Source organism: Ambystoma mexicanum, chromosome 9 (genome assembly GCF_040938575.1).
Source record: "Ambystoma mexicanum isolate Mex_15411 chromosome 9, UKY_AmexF1_1, whole genome shotgun sequence".
Lineage (NCBI taxonomy): Eukaryota > Metazoa > Chordata > Amphibia > Caudata > Ambystomatidae > Ambystoma > Ambystoma mexicanum.
Window position 1 is genome coordinate 1,021,822,932 of NC_090931.1, and position 21,063 is coordinate 1,021,843,994.

The 21,063-nt window shown below is 46.9% G+C and overlaps 1 protein-coding gene across 2 annotated transcripts in view; it reads right to left on the minus strand.

Moving 5' to 3' along the window:
• Positions 1 to 3,412: 3,412 nt before the first annotated feature.
• The window catches only part of CSRNP3 (cysteine and serine rich nuclear protein 3), a 386,324-nt gene continuing 368,673 nt past the window's right edge, over positions 3,413 to 21,063 (minus strand). For both annotated transcript variants that reach the window (XM_069616294.1, XM_069616293.1), the window contains exon 5: positions 3,413 to 6,281. In XM_069616294.1, coding sequence (XP_069472395.1) covers positions 5,220 to 6,281 — 1,062 coding nt within the window. In that variant the 3' untranslated portion in view covers positions 3,413 to 5,219. The remainder of the gene's footprint in view (positions 6,282 to 21,063) is intronic.

Genomic DNA, 21,063 nt, shown 5'->3' on the forward strand with positions numbered 1-21,063 from the left:
ATATTGCAACTGTAAATACTTTTGGTTTAACGATCACACTGTGTAAAAAAGTTATTGATAACATCTGTTTATAATACACACAAGGGTAATAAGCAGTGGTTCCTAGATACTGTATGGGTAGACCCATGACAATATTGCTGTCCAACAGTAAGCACGTCAGGTGCTCTCGGGTAGTGGGTTCTCCTGCACGAAGCACATAGATGCAACTCTCTCCAGAGCCTTGCGTCAGGTACAGAACTATTCTCTGCTACAAAATCTGCCATACCCCCAGGTGGGCATGATTGTATGATGAAAATCATGAATAACCATACAAAGCCTGTCACCCAACGCAACCCAACCCATCCCACCCGAGCTCACACAGCCAGTTGCGCAAGGAGATTCAAACAGATACAGCTTTGGCAAACCACACTCAGGTTATAGGTGGGTCAGGGGACTAACCTATTTAGCCTATTATTCTCATTTAAATCTACCTTGGCATAAACAAATGTTAATCGAGAAGCTTCCTGCTTCTAAACATCGAAAGTATGATAGTGGATTTTTTTTTACTCAGTCCTTTTCAGATTTACCAGGCATGTCTCACTTTTCTGTCTGACTCACTTAAGATAGAAAATAAATGCTCAACATACTGGTTATCAATTGCACATCATTGCCACAGTATCTGGCTATTTCTAGCTCAATGTAACATAACAATCACACCTTCTTGTAGGCATTGCACTACCTATATTTAAGTAAATTAACTTAATATTGAAATGATTATAACATTTAACAATCAAATATAAAATAACAATAAATTAACAGTATGTTTAAACAAAAAGGTACATTTAAAAAATCTCTCAATAAATGCAACATACTAATCTACACATTTTTAACTGAACATCCTTAACTAAATAAATCCTAGTAATTGAAATGAATCTTTAAAATAGATATAACAAATTGACTAAGGAATGAAACCATTCTATATTAAATGAGCTAGTAAAAAGGATATCAAATATTTATAAAGTACTTGCAGGGCAAAATCAGCCTAATCTACCACTTCAAATTGAACTAGAGGGGGATACAACCAAATATTTTGAAGACACTTCCAATGCATGAAATGTCAAATAATTTGAATTAAGAAAAATGCCAATCCATGCCATGGACATCCAAGGCTGTATGCACCTATCAACACCTAGGTTCATGCCTCCTTCTTCTATTCGTCTATTGAGTCCACAATTGCATTAAGGAAGAGCGACTCAGTATATTTGACCCCATTAAAGATAGTCTTACAATCTGTCAAATTGAACTGAAATTCTGCATAACATATAAAAGGCTCAACCATAGCTTTGATTACAACATAACAAAGTGGCATTGTCTTGTCGTAAATGGAGGAAAGCATTTTTTATATAGATTTTTTTGATGGTGTCTAGGAATGTATCCTCCTTATCCAGACTGAGGAGGGATACCTTTTACATCCGATCAGAGCCAATGAACCCAGAAAGCATAATATAGGTCGTTGAGAGAAAGCATAATGTCTTATCAGGTAGGGACCCGTATTTTGTGTCAATCTTCCTGCTGGCAACTGCAGAGATATGTGATCAATTCCATGATGCAGTGGGAACCCTCATTGTGTCCAAATGTAGTGATGGTTTAAGAAGCCTTAGAACTCACTCTTGAGATCAGGGGACGGGGTGGGCGTAGGAATATTGTTCAACTCCAACCGGAAAATCATATGTTAGGGAATAGAGTGGAAAATAGTTCCCTGAGAGCAGGATTATTCTATAAATCGTCAATTGTGACAGGTCTGGCACAATGAACTGGTCGACAACCTACCAGTTATGTAGCTAAGGAAGGCAAAGAATAGGAGAAAGAGAATATGGCTGCATTGGAAACAAATTGGGGCCGAGGAGGGCATCTGTTCCATCAGGTAATTAAAGTAGATCGTAGAATTGCACAAACTAGGTGATGGTGCCCTGTGTCAGCAGAGGAGTGTGCATTGTAAAACAAAATATTACAAGACAAAACAAATCATACGTTTGCATGATCAGTGAGACAAAACAGTATAATGCATTGAAATAAAATCAATTAAAGCATGACATGGTTGCAGTTGCATGCCATTGAACGTGGTGTTTAACCCGTATAACAAAATTCAAGACAACATGTAGGTTCTGTTTCCCCTGAAATGAGGCTGCCCACTCAGATTGCCCCATAAATCACTCTTCAGATTATTGGCCCCAAAAACCCCCACTTGATGAGTGGAGATCCATTTCTTCGCAATCATCAGTTATGAGGCAAGTACAGCTTGGAAAAATCACGGCAAGGAACAATATTGAAAGTCGAAATATTGTACACAAAAATGTACCTTCCAACGAACAGCAGGAATGAGTGATTACCCTTCAAGAGAGAGAGCTGCAACCTTCCTCTGCCTGGATGTGGAGTGGCAGAGATAAAAAGCAGGAAGCATTGCAGGGGTTGGCCACCAGCAGAGACAAAGCAGATTACAACAGGCATGCCATGAGGTGGGATCAGGCTTTCTTCGCCTGTCAGCCAGAGTTGGGGGTCATTGGATTTTGCTCCATACAAAGGGGTTGGAGAGACTTCATGTGCAATTAGGTGGTAAATCGGCAAGGAAGACACAGTGCCAGGGTGAGTTATACAGTGTTTTGTAATGCAGTATTAATACTTTGGGTACAATGGATGGTGGAATAACGATTGTGGTGCAGTATCGTAATACTTGCTCACAATAGCGAGTAATTCTGTGGCCTGCTTTAAATATAAATTGCCTGGGGACCTATGAATGTGTAACTTGCAGTTTTGCAGAATCTACCAGGTAAAACAATAAAATATTGGGACAAAGCACGGAAAATATTGTCAGTTTCAATAAAACGTGGAAAAAGGTGTTTTCCTGTGATGCGGCTGAGACCTTAACAGAAGCAGGAGCATAACAGGGGCGGCACAAGATGTGAACGTGTCTGTGCAGTGAAGGGGACGTGCGACAATATTTCACAGGCAAGAGATTATAAAACAAAATATGTTAACTTTCAATAAATAGTGATGTAAAAGTAGTGAAACAAACATTGCATTCCCAACTAGACATTGGCAAGTTCACTCTTAGTGAGTAAGAAATGGTGTTCAGTGTTCTTGTATAATAGTGGGCTTTTTGCCAGAGGGCGAGTACATTGTATGGCTAGCCAGCAGTAGGCACCTTGATATTTGTAACCCCTTTTAAAGACATAATATAGTTTGGAACCTTTTATCCAGCAATAAAATCAGCTACTTATAATTGCGTATGCAGTCAAAAGTGTGTGAGGAATGAGAGAACATTCACTTTGAAAAATTGTGTTTCACTTGTGTCAATATTTTGAACTTGTCAGTAGATCCTCAACATTTTCACCATGAAAAAGACATTAAAGACACAAAATCAACGACTCCAAGATATCACTTTACGGTTTTAAATCTTGTTTTTTTTTTCAAAAACACTTTTACAAAGTTTTCTTTCATTTAAGTATGAACACTGAGTTGTGCAAGCACACAATTTTATTCAAGGAGCCAATCTTGCAGAGAATTAAATTAGCAAAGTACTTGCATAATATCCCAAAACACTGAAGCTCAACAAATATAAATATGAAGAAGTGGGTACATTAAAACAACAGCAAGGCAAATATACATTTCAAACGAACATGTACAAAACATATACTTCATATCAGAAGAAAGACAACAAAATACAGAAACTGATTCAAATGTGGCATTTCACATTAAAAATGTACATTTTAGGGACCATTGTCCAGTGAGCAAGTGTACTTATGGCAATTTGACCATGAGGTTAAAGAAAATGCAGGGAATGTATATTTTATTTGCTGCAAATAACTGAAACTAAGTAATTTGATGAAATTAGAAAATGACGCTCTACAATAGGAGCAAGTATGTATGTTATGGTGCTGGATTTACCTAATAGTAATAATTACTAATATCCAGGTGATTTGAGTTTGAAAAAGTACATGAATTAAATGCTGAAAGAAACTGGAATCTCCAATTTATGTCCAAGCAGGACCCGTGCCCTTAGAAATAATTATTTTGCTGATGGTGTTTTAGTTCTATTTACCGTACCACCTATTGGAAACCGCATACCCTTTTCATCAATGTGGAACAAAAAGCCCCCTCCATATTATTTATATATGGATCAGTCTGAAGGGCTGCATTTGCTTGAATGTCCTTTCACTCCATATTTAACAATACACGGGCACCAAGATAGGGTACTAAAGTGCATTAGTTATTTAAAATACAATTGGGAAAAAAGTGCTTCAAACAATTGAACCATTCCTCTGTCCTTGCACAAAATCCAAACTTCTAACTTTGTACAGTTGTCTCCTCTCAAGCGAGAACATATGGGCAAGAGTTACACTAATTTAGAGCTCTAGGGTTACCCACAAATTATAAACTTGTGAGAAGAGCAACAAAGAGTAATCTATTCAGTTCACAAGCTTGGCTTGCTCTCTGGATGGCCTCTCCCAGGAAACAACTCATCACCGGTGGATACCGCTCTGGCTACCCTTATCATAACATAAGGATGTTTAATTAAAAAATATTTCAATTGACCACATATTTCTTTAGAAAAACAGTCATAGTGCATTGTACAGGATGTAACATTCCTTTTGGTGCAGCCACATCCAAAATCCCCAAGGTATTGTCATCGATATACTTTTTCTGGGCATGCTGTGTAGAATTAACCAAGGACCCCCTTGGGTATTATATGAACATGCTGTTCATTTTTTTCCAAACATGAAAACTAAACATATACCAAACGTTCATAAATAAGTCACATACGGAACAATAAAAACTTGCATTTTCTGAAAATTGGTTTCACATTAAAAGTTCTCTTCGCTCTTTGATATGGTTGAAAACTAGAATCAATCCAAAACACCAGACTTTGATTTTGAAGAGTTTGGATAATCGTAAACTTGATGATTTGATCCAGCTTGTTTGGCAGGTTTCACAAATAGATTAATTTTAAATATATACATATAATATTTTGATATATCACTTTTGTTAAGAGAGTTGATCTTTACTACCCTTAAAATCTCTGTTTTTGTGCAATGTCATGGTAATGTGATCAAAAATAAAATGAGGCTTGTCGTGCACGGTTCTTCATTTTCTCTGACGACTAAGGATATGACAAGTCTAGGAAAAACAATTAAATAGAATACCCTTAAATAAGTTAGCTTACATAGACATACTACAGAGTACTAAACAGTTAGCGGTTCCACAACAGGCGACTTGATGTGTTCTTCATGTAGCTTACTGCTCTCTGAATGGTTTATTGAATCCTCAGTCAGTAGCTCGGGGACACTCTGAGTGTTTCCATTGAAATTTGAAACAAATCCCTCCTGAGCTGGGCTCTTCAAGTAGGAATGAAAATCTGCATGAGCATGACTTGGCCGATGCTCAGTGTACCCACGATCGTGATGTGTGGCGTTCTCATTTTCAGAAGAGGCACAACAAACTATCACAGAGGAATTTGCACCAAGACACTGACTGACTTCACCATTTTCATCTGCTTTGTTTGCATAGTCAACAAATTGTTTGGCTCTGATGTTGTAGGGTCCCAATGAAAGAGCACCATTTTTAACTGGGTCCCTTTCGGAGTAGGTCTCCAGGATCTGGCTACCCGTGCTGCTGGAGTGGTTCTCTATTTGGTAATACAAAGGGGACTGATTGGGGTAGTATGAATTACCTTTAGAGCAGTTCTCATGCAATGCTGTGCCATCAGAATAGCATAGGACTGAAGGCAAAGACACAGGGACAACTTCAGTGTGACTTTCCGTCAGCTCCCCAAAACCTTCAGTTTTTTCTTCGTCTTCGTCATCCTCCTCCTCCTCTTCTTCATCATCATCCGATTCACTAGGTGCTAAACTTTGTGTGCTGGAGTCGGTGACTGCACTACAAAAACTACTCCCATCATCCTCGTCCTCTTCATCCTCATCATCCTCATCACCATGACAATCCAACCCATCAAATGACTGAAAGTGCATAAGTGTAGGCTGTGGCTTTGTGTCTATTTCACAATTCTCTACAATCGAATATTCCACAGGATGTGGAACCTGGACCAAATGATTATCACGAGCACTTATTTCACCAAGGCAACCATTTACCATGGAGGCTTGCTGTTCCCTGTTTTTCTCCAATTCCAGTTTCATGATAGTATGCAGAAAATGAGTCCGCACCCGAATGGGATTGAATTCAATCCTACCTGCTGTGTTACTGCAACCTTCTTTGGTGCAACCACATGGAAAAGACATACGGTCTACCTAAAAGAGAAAAAAGTGTTCATCAACAATAAAAGTGACAAAAGTTTTGAACACCTTTACGTGTAACAATAATTACAGTTGGTATCATTGTATCATTTAGAGAGGACACATGGGATGTTTGCACCACCGGTATAACTGGCAAAACATGAAGTGTTGACATATTTCATCAGTGCCAATGAGGTGATACCGATGTCACAGGAACAGAAGTGATGTTTTTGTTAGATTTGTCATATAGGCAAACCAGTCATAAGAAATTTGTTTTATATAAAAGATTGCCTTAACAATTAAGGGTAAAGGTATTTTGGCAATGGGTTCTCCTTCATGAGCCCCATTCGGGTAAGGTTGTTTCTTATGAATTTCGTACACGCGTACTAAACCTTATGCACTGGAGTGATATGAAATTGGTGCATTTTGCTGTTGGAAATGTGTTTTTATACATACAATTACTTTTGACATTTGTGTACAAATAGTGTTGTGAATACGGAGAACAATATATTTTACTGTATAAGTGATAAGTGAAAATACTTTTCTAAAAATACTCCTTTTTAGAATATATAGGGGGTAATTCATGGAATCAAGCGCAGAAGTTGCGCATGCGGCTGAGGCACAGAGGGAGCGTGCACCAGCTTGCGCCAGCCGCGTGCGCAAAAACCCATTCACGTATTCATGGATTTAAACATCCATAACCAGCCGTGGCGCAGTGACCCTGCAGCAGCACCAGTTACGGCCCCAACCCCGCCCCGTGTGCCAAAAACAGCCGCACAAATCCCCTACATGACGCAAAGGCCAGTGGACCAGCATACAGCCCCCCAACAACGAAATTGCGCTAAAAATGGCACTCAACCCTCACGCGACAATGTAAAACTGCCAGGGCACCCCTTGGAATACACGCACAACGCTCGCACCAGCTCAATCGCGTGTAAAATTCCCCGCCCACCCCTCGGAATAAGTGTATCCTGCTCGCGCCAGCCCAATCACGAGTAAAACTCCCTGCGCATCCCTCGGAATACTCGTACCCTGGGCGCGCCAAGGCCAATCGGGTGTAAAACTCCCCACGCACCCCTTGGAATACGCGTACCCTGCTCGCGCCAGGCCAGTCGCATGTAAAACTCCCTGTGTGGTGTGGGCTGCCTGTGGGGCATGGGGATGGTGGATGGTCTGCCTGTGGGGCATGGTCAGGGTGGATGGGCTGCCTGCGGGGCATACCCATGGGTGATGGGCAGCCTGCGGGGCATGGTTTGGGGTTGTGGGGGTATCGCCTGTGGTGTGGGTTGCCTGCGGGGCATGGTCAGGGGTGTAGGGTGGACCCCTGTGGTGTGGACTGCCTGCAGGGGGTGCATGTGGCTCCTCACTACACTGGTTCGCTAATCTGGGGGTACGCGAGAGAGCTATACATGCAATTTTGCTGGTGCGTGCGGGGTACATGTATTCCGGAGTACGCAAGTGTGCTTCACACGCGATTTCAGTGGCGCGAGCGGGATACATGTATTCCAGGGTACGCGAGTGAGCTTTACACGCAATTTAACTGGCGCGTGCGGGGTACGTGTATTCCGGGCTACACTTGTGCTTCACACGCGATTTCGCTGGCGCGAGCGGGGTTAGTGTATTCCGGGGTACGCGAGTGAGCTTCATACGCTATTCCACTGGCGCGAGCGGGGTACGTGTATTCGGAGGGACGCGAGTGTGCTTTACATGCGATATCGTTGGTACGTACAGGGTACGTATATTCCGGGGTACACGAGTGAGCATTACACGCAAATTGGCAGTGGGGGAAAGTCCCCATTCCCTGCAGGCAGCACTCACCACAGGGGGCACCCCTAAAACCCGTGACCATGCCGTGCAGGCAGCCCACATGGCACCATGCCCTTGTGAGCCCCAACAAATGTCCCCCCCACCAGTGACGGGCACCTGCTAGCAGGCCCTGACTCATGTCACCCCACCCCCATTGACGGCAACCTGCCAGCAGGCCCTGACTCATGTCCCCCCACCCCACCACCATTGACGGCAACCTGCCAGCAGGCCCCGACTCATGTCCCCCGACCTAACATGCTGTCAGAATAGAGGCCCATGTCAGAAATGCCAACCCAAATCCCACCCCACGCCGCAGCACCTCAGTCCAAACACACAACCATATATTGTACCCACTCCCCACTATAGGTACCACGCCTTGACATTCAAAAAAGCACACGCATTCACACAAAGACATGTCCAACAGAGCCACACAGTGGTGACACATGACAGAGGCAATGGACATCACACATGCACAAAACTAATGAGAGTAGACCACACCAATATTGAAGATTCGTGAAATGTATTAAAAAGAAAACAAAATGACAAAATCAACACCACATATGCAAATGAAGCAATTATGAATGCAATAACAAAAAGAAAGTAAAATCCAAGGAAAAATCTAAATCCAAGACATGAAACTGAAATTGGTCCATCGCAAAAGTCCAAAGAAACAAATCTAAAATTGAAAACCATAAAAAACCATTACTCCATGGGATGACGTAAAAAAGAAAGTACGTACATGTCCGGAACCATACACAGTGTAAGTCACAAGGGTCCATGATTCCAAAAATAAAGGAATCCTATCAAAAATACTATCAAAAACAAAACTATATACAAAAAGGAGGAGCAAAGTCCATGGACTCCAAATCATAAATTAAAAGAAAGAAAACCTATGCCTAAATAACTATGTACAAAGGCGGCGGGCTAGTCCGACGGCTCACTTACTGATGTTCCCGGCCAGGGCATCATCGAACTCAATGTCGATGCAGTCACAGGATCGGAGCAGGATTACACACAGGCACCTCCGCGCCGGACTGTGCTGCCTGTTCCCTGGCCTCGGTCTCGCAGGGATGCAGCCATGGTATCTACCAACTCCCTGCGAGTTGCTTCGAGGCACTCAGCCCGCCTCAAAGCCCAGTTCATGGAGTTCTCCGCCATGGCCATCTTGAGCCGTGCCCTCTCTGCCCGCCACCTCTCCGCATCTATCTGCTGGCCCAACCGCTGCCCCACGGAAGACACTCCCAGTCCTGGGTCCTCCTGCCCCTTGACCGTTGCCTGCCCCTGGGATGTTGATGGCCCCGAGCCATGATGCCTCCCACGCTGAGCCTGCTGCTGCCTCCAATGGAACTGCCTCTGGCACCACAACGGCATCCAGGCTGATGGAATACCCCAGCGCCGTTGTGCATGTGCCCTGCTTGTTGATCCTTGCATGTCCTCCATTTGCTGGGGTCCAGTTGCTGAGGTGGCCACTTCTGCTGGATCTCCGACTCCCGACTGTGGCAGGGATGTGTTCTCTACCAGCCTGGCGGCTGGCTCAGGTGCAGCTCCACAGGGGGCCCGGGTGATACTTGGGCGGGAAGATGGCACGGAGGACGACTGGCGCATAGGGGGTTCAGTTGAGGAGGGGGGTCGCAAGAGCCTCCAGCACACGGAGGAACCCAGTGCCGACGACCTGTCCTAGTAGTTCGACGCGCTGAAACAGGTATTCGAAATGACATGCATTGTCCTGACGAGAACCCTGCATGTCATCCCGAATACCACGTGCGCGCAACACCAAACCAGCTAGGATAGGCTCAACCCAGTCACGGATTGCCATTTCCACATGGTGAGGAAGGCATCCCCTCCCTGAAAACGGGTCTGGACGAGGGCATCCCTGCTGGTGCCACATGATGCAGTCACAGGATCGGGAGCAGGATTACACACAGGCACCTCCGCGCCGGACTGTGCTGCCTCCTGTCCCTGCCCCTGGACTGCACCACTAGCACCAGTGGAATCCCCCCTTCCAGGCCCCGTGTGTGGGGCTGTCACGGCCTCCTCCTCAACCAAACCCCGCACCAACCTGGATGACTCTGTGCCGTCTTCCTCCATAGGCCCCTGTGGGGGCTCAGCTGCCCCTTCTGCTGCCGAGGAGTCCACCTCCAACCTCCGCCTCTTGGACCTTCCCTCGGCAGCTGTGGCCATGGACGCGGCACCAGACTCCTCACTCCCGGAAGATATGATTACCTGGAGGGGAGCTGGGCCTTGCGTCTCCGGCTGGCGGTGGCGTCCCTGCCGCTGTGCTCCACAGCACCGTCTCTGCCCTCTTCATCAGTCGACGCTGCAGACAGGGAGAGATAGAACACAGGCATCAGGGCACTGTACAATGGTCTGATACACACACGGTTAAGTAAAGATAATTGGGTACTCCCTAATTTTTGTTGACGGGGGGTCAAATCTGTTGGAAGGGAGGGTCTACAAGAGAAAATATATGAATTACAGATTGACTACCCCTCTCCAGAGGTCCTGTATGTATCACAGGTAAGGGTGAAGGTAACCTGTATCGATAATTCACAGGGTTAACACCTTAATGGGGAAAGTTATTGAAGCAAAATGCAATTTTGCAAAACGTAAATCTCTTTAATAATTGTTCATAAAAAACACTTTAAAAAACATTGCAAACATTTTTCTCTAATGTTCAACAATCATACCATTCACTCAACATGCTCCTAATATACCAACGGGGTACTATAACTTGACAATTCTTCCAGCATAACAGTTAGTGTGAATATGCATACATGTCATAGGAAAAAAAGAATTTAGTTCTCCTTTATCAGTCGACATATGTTTCAGCCCTTGATGGTGTACCACTTATGTCAGCAGTGGTCAAAGAAAATAGATGTTGGGCCATCTTCAGGACAAAGGTTACTTCTAGAAGATTAATCTTGTTCCCCATTTAACATAGATTGACAAATCTAAAAACATAAATATACACATATTAGTATAAACAAAGAGTTTGTGCTCCCCAATATAACTTGTTTAAAGGTGATGGCTACTATGTATTATCCTAGACATTAACGCAGCACCCACCTGTGGTCCATAAACTGTGATTTGGACTTCTGAGCTTTTTTAACTCCTGGGTGTAGCAGTAATTAAGCATCCAGTGTCCGAATTCCTCTATTAATAAGGAAAATGAACTGGTCAATATATTATTTGGACCCTTGCATGTTACTTAATTCATCTGAATTACAAAAAGACTTACAAGCCGTGTGCTCTCCTCTAGAGAGGTGTAGTCAATCTGTAATTCATATATTTTCTCTGATACACACATGGCAGTTGCACATGAGTGGCAGTGTCAAACTTCACAGATGGCATCACACTCTCCAACGCTCATATCATTTGAACCCACACACATGCACAAATAAACTGGTATCGTGCAACAGGCATCAGCATCCATGGCGTCTCACAGTCACACACATGTCAAACACACACACACATGTACACCGTGCACATACATGAAGGTGGGAGCAGCATCCATGTGTCACACCCCAACCATGGCATAGTACATACACAGAAATGCAAACATGTTTGCATCTCCACATGCAGTTTGGCATTATGCATTGGAACACATACACCATTGATGTGCATCACACATGATTGGACTCACATGCAGCACGGGTATGTCCCTGCACACACACATACATACATAGGCCATGTCAGACATATGTCCAAGCTGCCCACTCCTGCCACACCTCAACATGCGCTGTGTGGAATGGGATAGCCCAGACACTCACCGCTCGACTCCAGACGTGTATGCCTCTCTAGGACCTGGTGGTGAAGCACTGGGTTGATGCGTTCCAGGACCCTCATCTGGTCGATGCTAAATTGGACCTGGCGCCCGCCTGCATCCGCTGCACGCAAGAGGCGCCGGGCCTTCATGAGGGTCCTGGATCTGAAGCCCTCCCAGCGCTTCTGGATGTGTTTCAAGTTGCGGGTTGCCACCCTCCGTGTGGATGGCAACCACGATGTCCAACCAGGTCCTCTTCCATCTATCCTTGTCGGGGCACGGTCGTCTGAAGAGGGCATCATAATGCCCCAGGACTTGCTCCACCAGGATGCCAACGTCTGTGGCTGAGAAGCTGACAGCCCTCTGCCTCTTTGGCTGGGGGTTGCCAGTGGTCTCAGATGGTGTTTGCCCCGACATGGCAACCCCCGAGGCAGGTGTGGGTGGGCAACTGGGTCCTGGGGCTCGGCTGTGGAGCGATGGAACAGCAGTAGGGAGCCTTCTGTTCCAGCAGGGGTGGTCGCAGCAACTGGACCACTGCGGATGGCTGATGTGCAGGCAACAAATAGCAGGGCACGTGGCCACCAGGCAGGCAGCAGCAGATGGCTCGTGGGAGGCTGCTCGGGGCAGCAGGAAAATAGCCTTCTGGGCATGAGCATGGTCTACCGTGTGTTGTCACGTGGCCAGCTTGATGCAGAGTGAATCCGCACGTCGGCGTGTAATTTGAGGAAAGGGCCTAATTGCGTAAGTGACGTGATGTGCTAGGTGTTTCCCTCGGCACGGGTGCAGAGTGAAACCGCACGTGCAAAAACAGCACATCCGCGTGTGAATGCGTGTAATTCGAGGAAAGGGCCTAAGCGCTTAAGTGACGTGACGCGCGCGGGCGTTTCCCTTGGCACAGTTTAAAGGTGAGCGCGGGCCAGCAGTTCGCTGTATGTGCTTTTCATGGAGACCGACGCATGTGTTGCTACTTCTTGTTGTTTCACGTGCCATATCTTCACAGCGGATCGAGAACATACCTCTTCTTTTGGCGGGGGTCTTGCCTACACGTGTTTTTCTTTCCCATGCTAGTCAGACGGTGAGTCATGCACGCTATTTTTCCCACTGCGGGTCCCTCTGTGTATCGCATACCCTTTTTTGAGGTCATAGTAGCCTGTGTGTCCCACGCGTATGCGTTTTTGTGTGCCTGGGTGCCACCGCGTACTGCAGGAGATTAATTCCACACAAGTGGGCTACCGGGGGTTGCATGCACGGTTTTATTGCAGATTTGGGGTGCCTTTATTGCAGATTTGGGGTGCCTAAGCATTGCATGACCCGTCATTTTTTCACAGGGGCCACATACAGACTTGCAGGGGCACAGGTGTGCTGTTTACATCACATACCCAAGCTCCTTCACCCCAATTGCCCAGGACAATTGTTGTGTACGCCTCCCATTGGCACTAGTACATCCGTGCCATGGTTGGGAGGCCACGAAAGGTGAGGGGCGCCTCAGTTGGGCATCCTCAATGTGGTGGGTGTGGTCAGGGACGTGGCCAGGGTGACCAGGGAGTAGGGGGAGTCCAGGGTGGCTGCAGAGGGAAGAGGCAGAGGTGCGCCACTTCGGCAGGATGTTCTGACATGTGTTGGTGCAGTCATGCCACCACCCCCTGTGGCTCCGGGAGATGCAGCTCTTGCATCTGACACTGGCGCCCATGTGACCCGGCAGTCAGTTTCATCTACTGCCACGGGCCCAATGGTAGTGGTAGCTGCAGGTGTAGCTGTGGCGACCACCACCCATGCTCAGGGTCGGCCAGCACATGATGCGTTGGCACCTGAGGACTCCCAAGCTTAATTCCCGGTGGTCAGGAGGCACAAGCAATGTGCCCGCAGGGATGCTCTGACCGAAGCACATGTCCCTGGGGCAGTGTTGTCATCTGCTGAACTGAGCATCCGGGTGTTGGCAACTGCATGGGCGGATGCAGCCAAAACCCTCCTAGCTGTGAGACTGCCAGCCAGGACAGTCTCGGTCACAGACCTTGGCACAGCGGCTGTTGCTGCGTTGGGTCCTGTCAAGAGCACCCAGCAGCCACTGACGCAAGTCACGGCTTCCGTTCCACCTGCCACTCCCTTGGTCCAGTCCACCAGTGCCACTGCCCCTACTGATCAGGGCGGCATTTGCCAGTCAGGGTCCGTACTGCTGCCGAAGAGGAGGAAGGTTGCACCTGCGTAAGAGGCTGGGACCCCAGACAAGGCTCTGGCCTCTGGCACGTTGAGGAAGAAGCCTTTCGGCAATCAGGAACTGGACTTCCTTGTGGGCTACATGTCGGAACAAAAACGCAATATGCTAGTGGGCCCAAATTGCCCTACTACCCCTGCCCAGCGTTGGGAACACTGGAAGCATGTTGTGGATGGTGTTAGTGCATTCGGATATGATGTGCGCACAGCGCAGGACTTCAAAAAGTATTGGGATGATCTCCGACGCTGTGTTAAGCAAAAGCATGCCTCCATTATGCCATGACTCGGGTGACTGGCAGTGGGCCACCACCTGAGGAAGAACTCCCTCTGCACGAGGTGATCGCTGCTGAGTTCATCCCGGCAGAATTGGTCGAAGGAGTGGGAGAGATGCAGGATTATGATGCCCCGTCCAGTGAGTGTTGTTGCGTGTTTGTCCAGCCCATGTGAGGTTTGCTTGTGTGATGTGTTGTGCTTGACTGCCACTACATGCTATGTGTGCATGGTTCTCATGTGCGAGTCTTGCAATGCTTCACAAATGCGTGCCTGTTGTGATGCATGCTGGACATGTGAAGCAGACGGGGATTGTCCTCATCACCACACATGCACCCTACTCACATGCTAGTCCACCTGGCTGCCCCTCCGGTCCATGTTCCAGCTCACTGACCTGTCTGCATGTAGCCTGTGGTGTCTTTCCACTCAGCACTCGGACTATGTCATTGCATGACTGACGTGCACGTGTGTTCAGTCTGTATGCAGGTACTCCACGCGGGTATGCTCCCTTGCCCCGCCGCCCCCCTGCACCTCATTTTCACCATGGCACTGGTGGGTAACATGTTAGAGTACTGCAATGGCCTGTTCAACGCGCCTGTGTACATGCACACTCCCCCCTGCAAACCTGCGAGACACATACTGTGGGGTACATCATTTATCCTTGATGCAGGGTGTCTCTCTCTGACTGTGCAGATAGCAGATGCTCCCCAGGGATATGAGTGCCCATTCATGCTCCATGTGCATTCCATGCATGCCCCTATGTGACCTTGGCATGATGATAATTGTAGTACGTGTCCAGGATTACATACGTATCATGGCATTTGGTCATCCATTCCATGCTCACTCTGGCTCAGTCCTGCATCACGCACATGTTTAGGGTGTCATTGTCTGTGTGTGGCACAGGCCTCCCCCTGTTGCAGGCTCCCTGACTCAGTTCAACTGGTGTAGTGCCTTCTGCATGAATGGGTGTACTACTGAGGGTTCATCATGTGTCCTGGTTACTGTCCCATTCTCATCTGCTGTGGTGTCAGTTGACTGAGATGATGCAACTGACGCTAGCCAACACTGTCTGCCAATACACAGTTCTCCGGTCAACCTTTCATTGCCATGAAATGCCTCCCTGCATTTTCACTAAGGGGGGTTGGGGGACTACCTGTAGCCATACAACCCAGTGCATGCACATTGCACATGATGGCTGAACTTGCCCTTACACTGCCATCATGTTTAGTGATTAACATCAAAACGTACTTGTTGATGTAGATTGTTGGTAACATACACATGTTCTGCACTGCACCCACCCACTTCTGAGCCATGTTACATCATTCTACATGCCTACTCACTGCTGCAATGTCAAAGTGACCTGGCATTTATGTTCAGATTTATCCCTTCACTGTTATGAAATGCACTAGCACAGGTGCATCCTGTGACACATGTACCCTGTATTGGAACACCCTAGCGGGTGTATAGCAAAGTTGATAGGTCAATCTGTGGGCTATATGTAATGCGTATCCCTTGCATGCCCTCTTGGCGGGTATGGAGTGCTTGGAAACTCTGCCGCCATTAGAATGTTCCACTTTCTGTCTTTCCACTTCCTGGTGCCTCGCTCTAGTTTTCTTTGTGTCCTTTCTCTCTTTTGGTACTTAGCCCTTCCCCTGTGCACGGCTCAGTGCGTTGCTACCTTTTGCTTTCGCTTTTGGGTGAATACGCTATAGTTTTTCCGCTCTACTATCTCCCGCTCCCCTTCTTCCCGCTCCGCTCTCCCTTGTGCAGTTTTCTTGTTTTTTTTTGTTTTCGGTCACGATCCGGTTCCCTTTCCAGGTTCGTCTCTCTCCTCGAATTTTCTGTCTCTCGCTTTTCCTTTGTTGTTTTTGCCTTTGCCTTCCTCCTTGTGGCCTCCTCTTGGATTCCCTTTGCCCCCTGGCTTACCTGAGTGTTTACTTTTCTGTACCAGTGTCTTTTTCCACGGCAGCATCACCAGCCTTCCGGTCTGGCTACACCGCCCCGTTGCAGTCTCTATACCGGACACACTTGGTATTACGAGGGTACGTACTTTCAGTGGGATTTGTGCCTTACCTTTGGAGAAGCCTTTGCAAGAATAACCGCCAAAAGTAATCCAGAGTATTTCTGTCTACCACACCTGCAGCGTAGGCGTTGAACCATCTAAGAGGTTTTTTTGTGCCGCTGGCTTTTTTCCTCTTACTGGTGCTCGAGGAAGGGGGTCCTCTGCTGGACCTGCTTGTACAGGTGGCAGAGTGGCTTCCGTCCATGGGAGGCCGTACCTCAACAAAAAATACATCCTGACAAAGGGAAGAAGAAATGCCAGAAATCATTAACAACAAACAGAGAGGAGTAGTGGGGTGGTGAAGAATTAAGTGAAATTGAAGAAGATTCCGTATTTTACAGTTTGCAACGCCAAGACTCCCCTACCATGGCAACAGCTGAACTAGTACAGGAGCTGGTGAATGCTGTACAGGCCTTATCTCAGGAACTTCAGGCTGTTAAGACAGATAATGCCAACCTGCGACAGTTAATGACCAACAGAGAACCACCCCAGATTGAACTTCCTCCTATGCCCTTAGCCTCGGGAAAGTACGATGGTTCACCCCGTCGGTTCAAGGAGTTTATGGAAGCTTGCATTGCGTACTTCACATTCCGACCCCAGACTTATGCTTCAGACCAAGCTCGTATTGGTTTTCTCATTTCCAATCTTACGGGAAATGCACTGGCCTGGGCTACCCCACTGGTGACCAGTGCTAGTCCATTGCTACAGGATTATAGCAAATTTACTGCTCAGTTCAAGGAGGCTTTCGAAAGAAGAGAAACTGCACAAGTCGTAAGCGAGGAACTGCTAGATATCCGATAAGGAACAACAGATCTTCAGACATACATTTCAACGTTTAAATGGGTGGCTGCAGAATCTGGCTGGGCAGAGAATGCCCAGTACACCATATTTCGCAGGGGTCTGCGGGAAGACCTGAAAGACGATTTAGCCTGGGTCTCTCGGCCTCCCACACTTTCAGACCTCATTGCTACAGTCCAGCAAATAGACTTTCGATTGCTAGAGAGAAGGTCCGAGTGGAGGAAAGGCCGCAGCACATATTTCTCGCCAGAGAACACACTACCTACTCCCTCTTCACCTAAACCATCTAAAGAAGAACCAATGCAAATAGGCCTCACTCGCGGTCCTCTATCTACCGAAGAACGCAAGAGACGCAGAGATCATAATCTCTGAGAGACTGTCCCGAAGTACCACTACGTCGGCCGGCAAACGCTCACCCTCGGAATCAGTAGGGACACATTACCGAGGGGATTTACCCGGTCCCTACGTATCCATGTCTGTGACTTCAGTTATGCCTTCCGAAGACAACCGTCGAATGGCGGTGTCAATACAACTAGAGATCAAGCAAAAGTCTGTCAACGTGTTGGCCCTCATCGACTGTGGGGCAGCTCAGTGTTTCATGGACATCATCTTGGCCAACAAAACAAGCATAGAACGATTGAAAAGGAAGAGGATCAGGAGGTGGAAGGGGTTGACGGCAAACCTTTAAGCTCTGGTCTCATAACTCACACTTCCACCAAACGTGTTATGACAATCATGCAACATTCAGAGTCCATACAGTTTGACCTCATCAGGGCAGCTCACTTTCCCATAATCTTAGGTATTTCTTGGCTTTGCAAGCACAATCCAACTATAGACTGGAGAAACAACCATCTTTCCTTTGGCTCTGATCATTGTCTTCAGTCCTGTCTTCCAGATATCCAGTATCCCACCGTTATGACCACTACTGCACCCACCACACAGCCTTTGACGAGAGTACATTTCTTTCCCACTCAGTTATCTGAGTATAATGAAGTGTTTCTGGAGAAAGAACCTCTTGAGCTACCTCCACATTGACCTGAGGACTGCGCTGTAGAACTGGAACCCGATGCCCTCATACCATTTGGTCTCTTGTTTTCTCTCTCACTCAAGGAGAGAAAGATTCTTTGACAATACCTGGATGACAACCTTCATAATGGGCTGATCCAATCATCACGCTCACCCGCAGGGGCATCTTTGTTCTTTGTCCCCAAGAGGGATACGGAGGAGAATAGACCTTGTATCGATTATCGCAGTCTCAACCGCGTCACCATACGAGATCGGTACCCGATGCCTCTCATCAAGGACGTGCTTGAGGCTGTTCGTGGAGCAGTAATATTTTCCAAACTTGACCTGTGGAGAGCCTATCACCTTCTCTGAGTCCGTTCGGGAGACGAATGGTAGACATTTCGCATCCCATTCGGGCATTACAAGTATTGTGTGATGCCGTTCGGGTTGGTTAATGCTCCTTTAATTTTTCAACGATTTATGGACCGAGTGTTCTCCTATCTTCTGTTCCATCACACCATTGTTTACTTGGATGACATTCTGGTTTTCTCTTCATCCCGATCGCTACACGATACTCATCTACGGCAAGTCCTGCAGCGGTTGAAGGATAATCACCTCTTGGTCAATCCGCAGAAGTGTGTTTTTTTACACCACTTCTGTGCCTTATTTGGGTTTTGTCCTGTCAGGTGCAGGTATAGAGATGGACCCTCATAAGGTCGAAGCCATTCTTAAATGGCCCAGTCCTAATTCTGTCAAAGAAATCCAACGTTTTTTGGGCTTGACCAATTTCTACCGGAAATTCATCTCTGGGTTCTCTACCACCGTTCTACCCATAACAGCGCTGTTAAAGTAGACTGCCACTCCGTTCTCATGGATAGTAGAGGCAGAAAAGGCCTTTAATCGACTGAAGGAATTGTTCTGTAGCGCCCCTATTTCACGCCACCCCGATCAAGAACAACCTTTTATCATGGAGGCGGACACGTCTGCTGCAGCATTGGGTGCAGTCTTATTACAGGAATACGAAGATATAGAACACCCTGTGGCCTATGTTTCTAAGACCCTTACTCCTAGTCAAATAAATTATTCTGTGATTGAAAAGGAATTATTAGCTATGAAAACTGCTTGTGAGGAATGGCGTCCTCTCCGTCAGGGCGCAGCTCATCCTTTTCTTCTTCGCACCGACCATAATAATTTACAGGTCATACAGCGGATGGAGTGCATCAACTCTCGTCAAGCCTGATGGGTACATTTTTTCTCCCAGTATGATTTCATTTTATCCTACTTTCCGGGTACCGAGAATATTTTGGCGGACGCTCTATCCAGAATGCCAGTTTTTGGTGCCACCTTGGAGAACAGACCGGAATCTATGTTTCCTCTTTTCTGAAGAGAGTTAAACTTGCCACCAGTGAACATCCCTCTCAACCCAAGGGAAGGTCGCAGGATATCCAGATAAAGGATGTATTATGGTACATCAACCAGAGACTCTTCCTACCAGACTTGGGGTCCAGACAAACCGATCTTAAGTGGTGTCATGACGACCCAGTGGCTGGTCATCGTGGCTCCAACAACACTCTTGAGCTCATCCGACGACAGGTTTGGTGGCCCAATCTTTCTAAGGATCTCGTAGAGTATGTACGCACCTGTCCGATTTGTTATACTGCTAAGTACAATTTACAGCGTCCAGTGGGGTTGCTCCATCAAGATCCTCCACCTACTAGTCCATGGAGTATACTTACCACAGATTTCATCGTGGAACTTCCTCCCTCTGATGGCTGTACCTGCATAATGGTAACTGTGGATTCCTTTACAAAGATGGCTCATTTCTCCCCACTTTCCAGATTGCCTATCTTTCATCTGCACGGGTTACATGACGAGATAATTTCTGATCGTGGAAGTCTGTATACTTCCCGTTTCTGGAAAGAACTATGTAAGGGTCTTGGTATCAAACGAGCCATGTCCTCAGGCTATCACCCTCAAACTAACGGTCAGACTGAATGTCTGAACGATTCCCTGGAACAGTATTTACGCTGTTACATAAACCATCAGCAGGACAACTGGGTCGCCCTATTACCCACGCCTGAGTTCGCCTACAATAATGCACAGCACAGTGCGACGAACCTGAGTCGTTTTTACTGTTATTATGGATTTCAACCACGGTTCTTGTCCACTCAGGTATCCTCCTCCTCCCAGGTTCCGTCGGTGGATGCAGTTATTGCCAACATTACTGAGGCCCATTGGATTGCCAAGGAAGGGCCTCTGGACAGTCAATGTAGATATAGTCTCCGGGCTAATCTACATCGTCTTCCATCTCCCCCTTGGAGTAAGGGCACGAGCGTCTGGCTTTCTACTAAGTATCTGCCTCGCTGGGTTCGGCCCTCAAAGTTATCTCCAAGATTTCTTGGGCCGTTTCCCATTCTGGAGCGGATAAATCATGTTGCCTACCAGCTAACTACCCCATCATTTGAGGCGGATTCATCCGGTCTTTCATTCTTCCTTGCTCAAGGAGTACAAGACGGATCAGTATAACAGATCTGTGCCTACCAGCCCTCCCATTTCGGACACACCTGCAGAGGAGTACGAAGTAGCAGCTATCCTGGATTCCCGTTTTCATGAAGGTTGATTAGAGTACCTGGTTCACTGGAAGGGTTATGGTCATTTGGAAGACTCTTGGGAGCCAGTTGTTCATCTTCATGCCCCCAAATTGGTTCGCCGTTTTCGTCACTTATGTCCCGATAAACCTGGTGGTCCGGTCTTGAGAAGGGGGCATACTGTCATGCGTATCCCTCGCATGCCCTCTTGGTGGCTATGGAGCGCTTGGAAACTCAGCCGCCATTAGAATGTTCCACTTTCTGTCTTTCCACTTCCTGGTGCCTTGCTCTAGT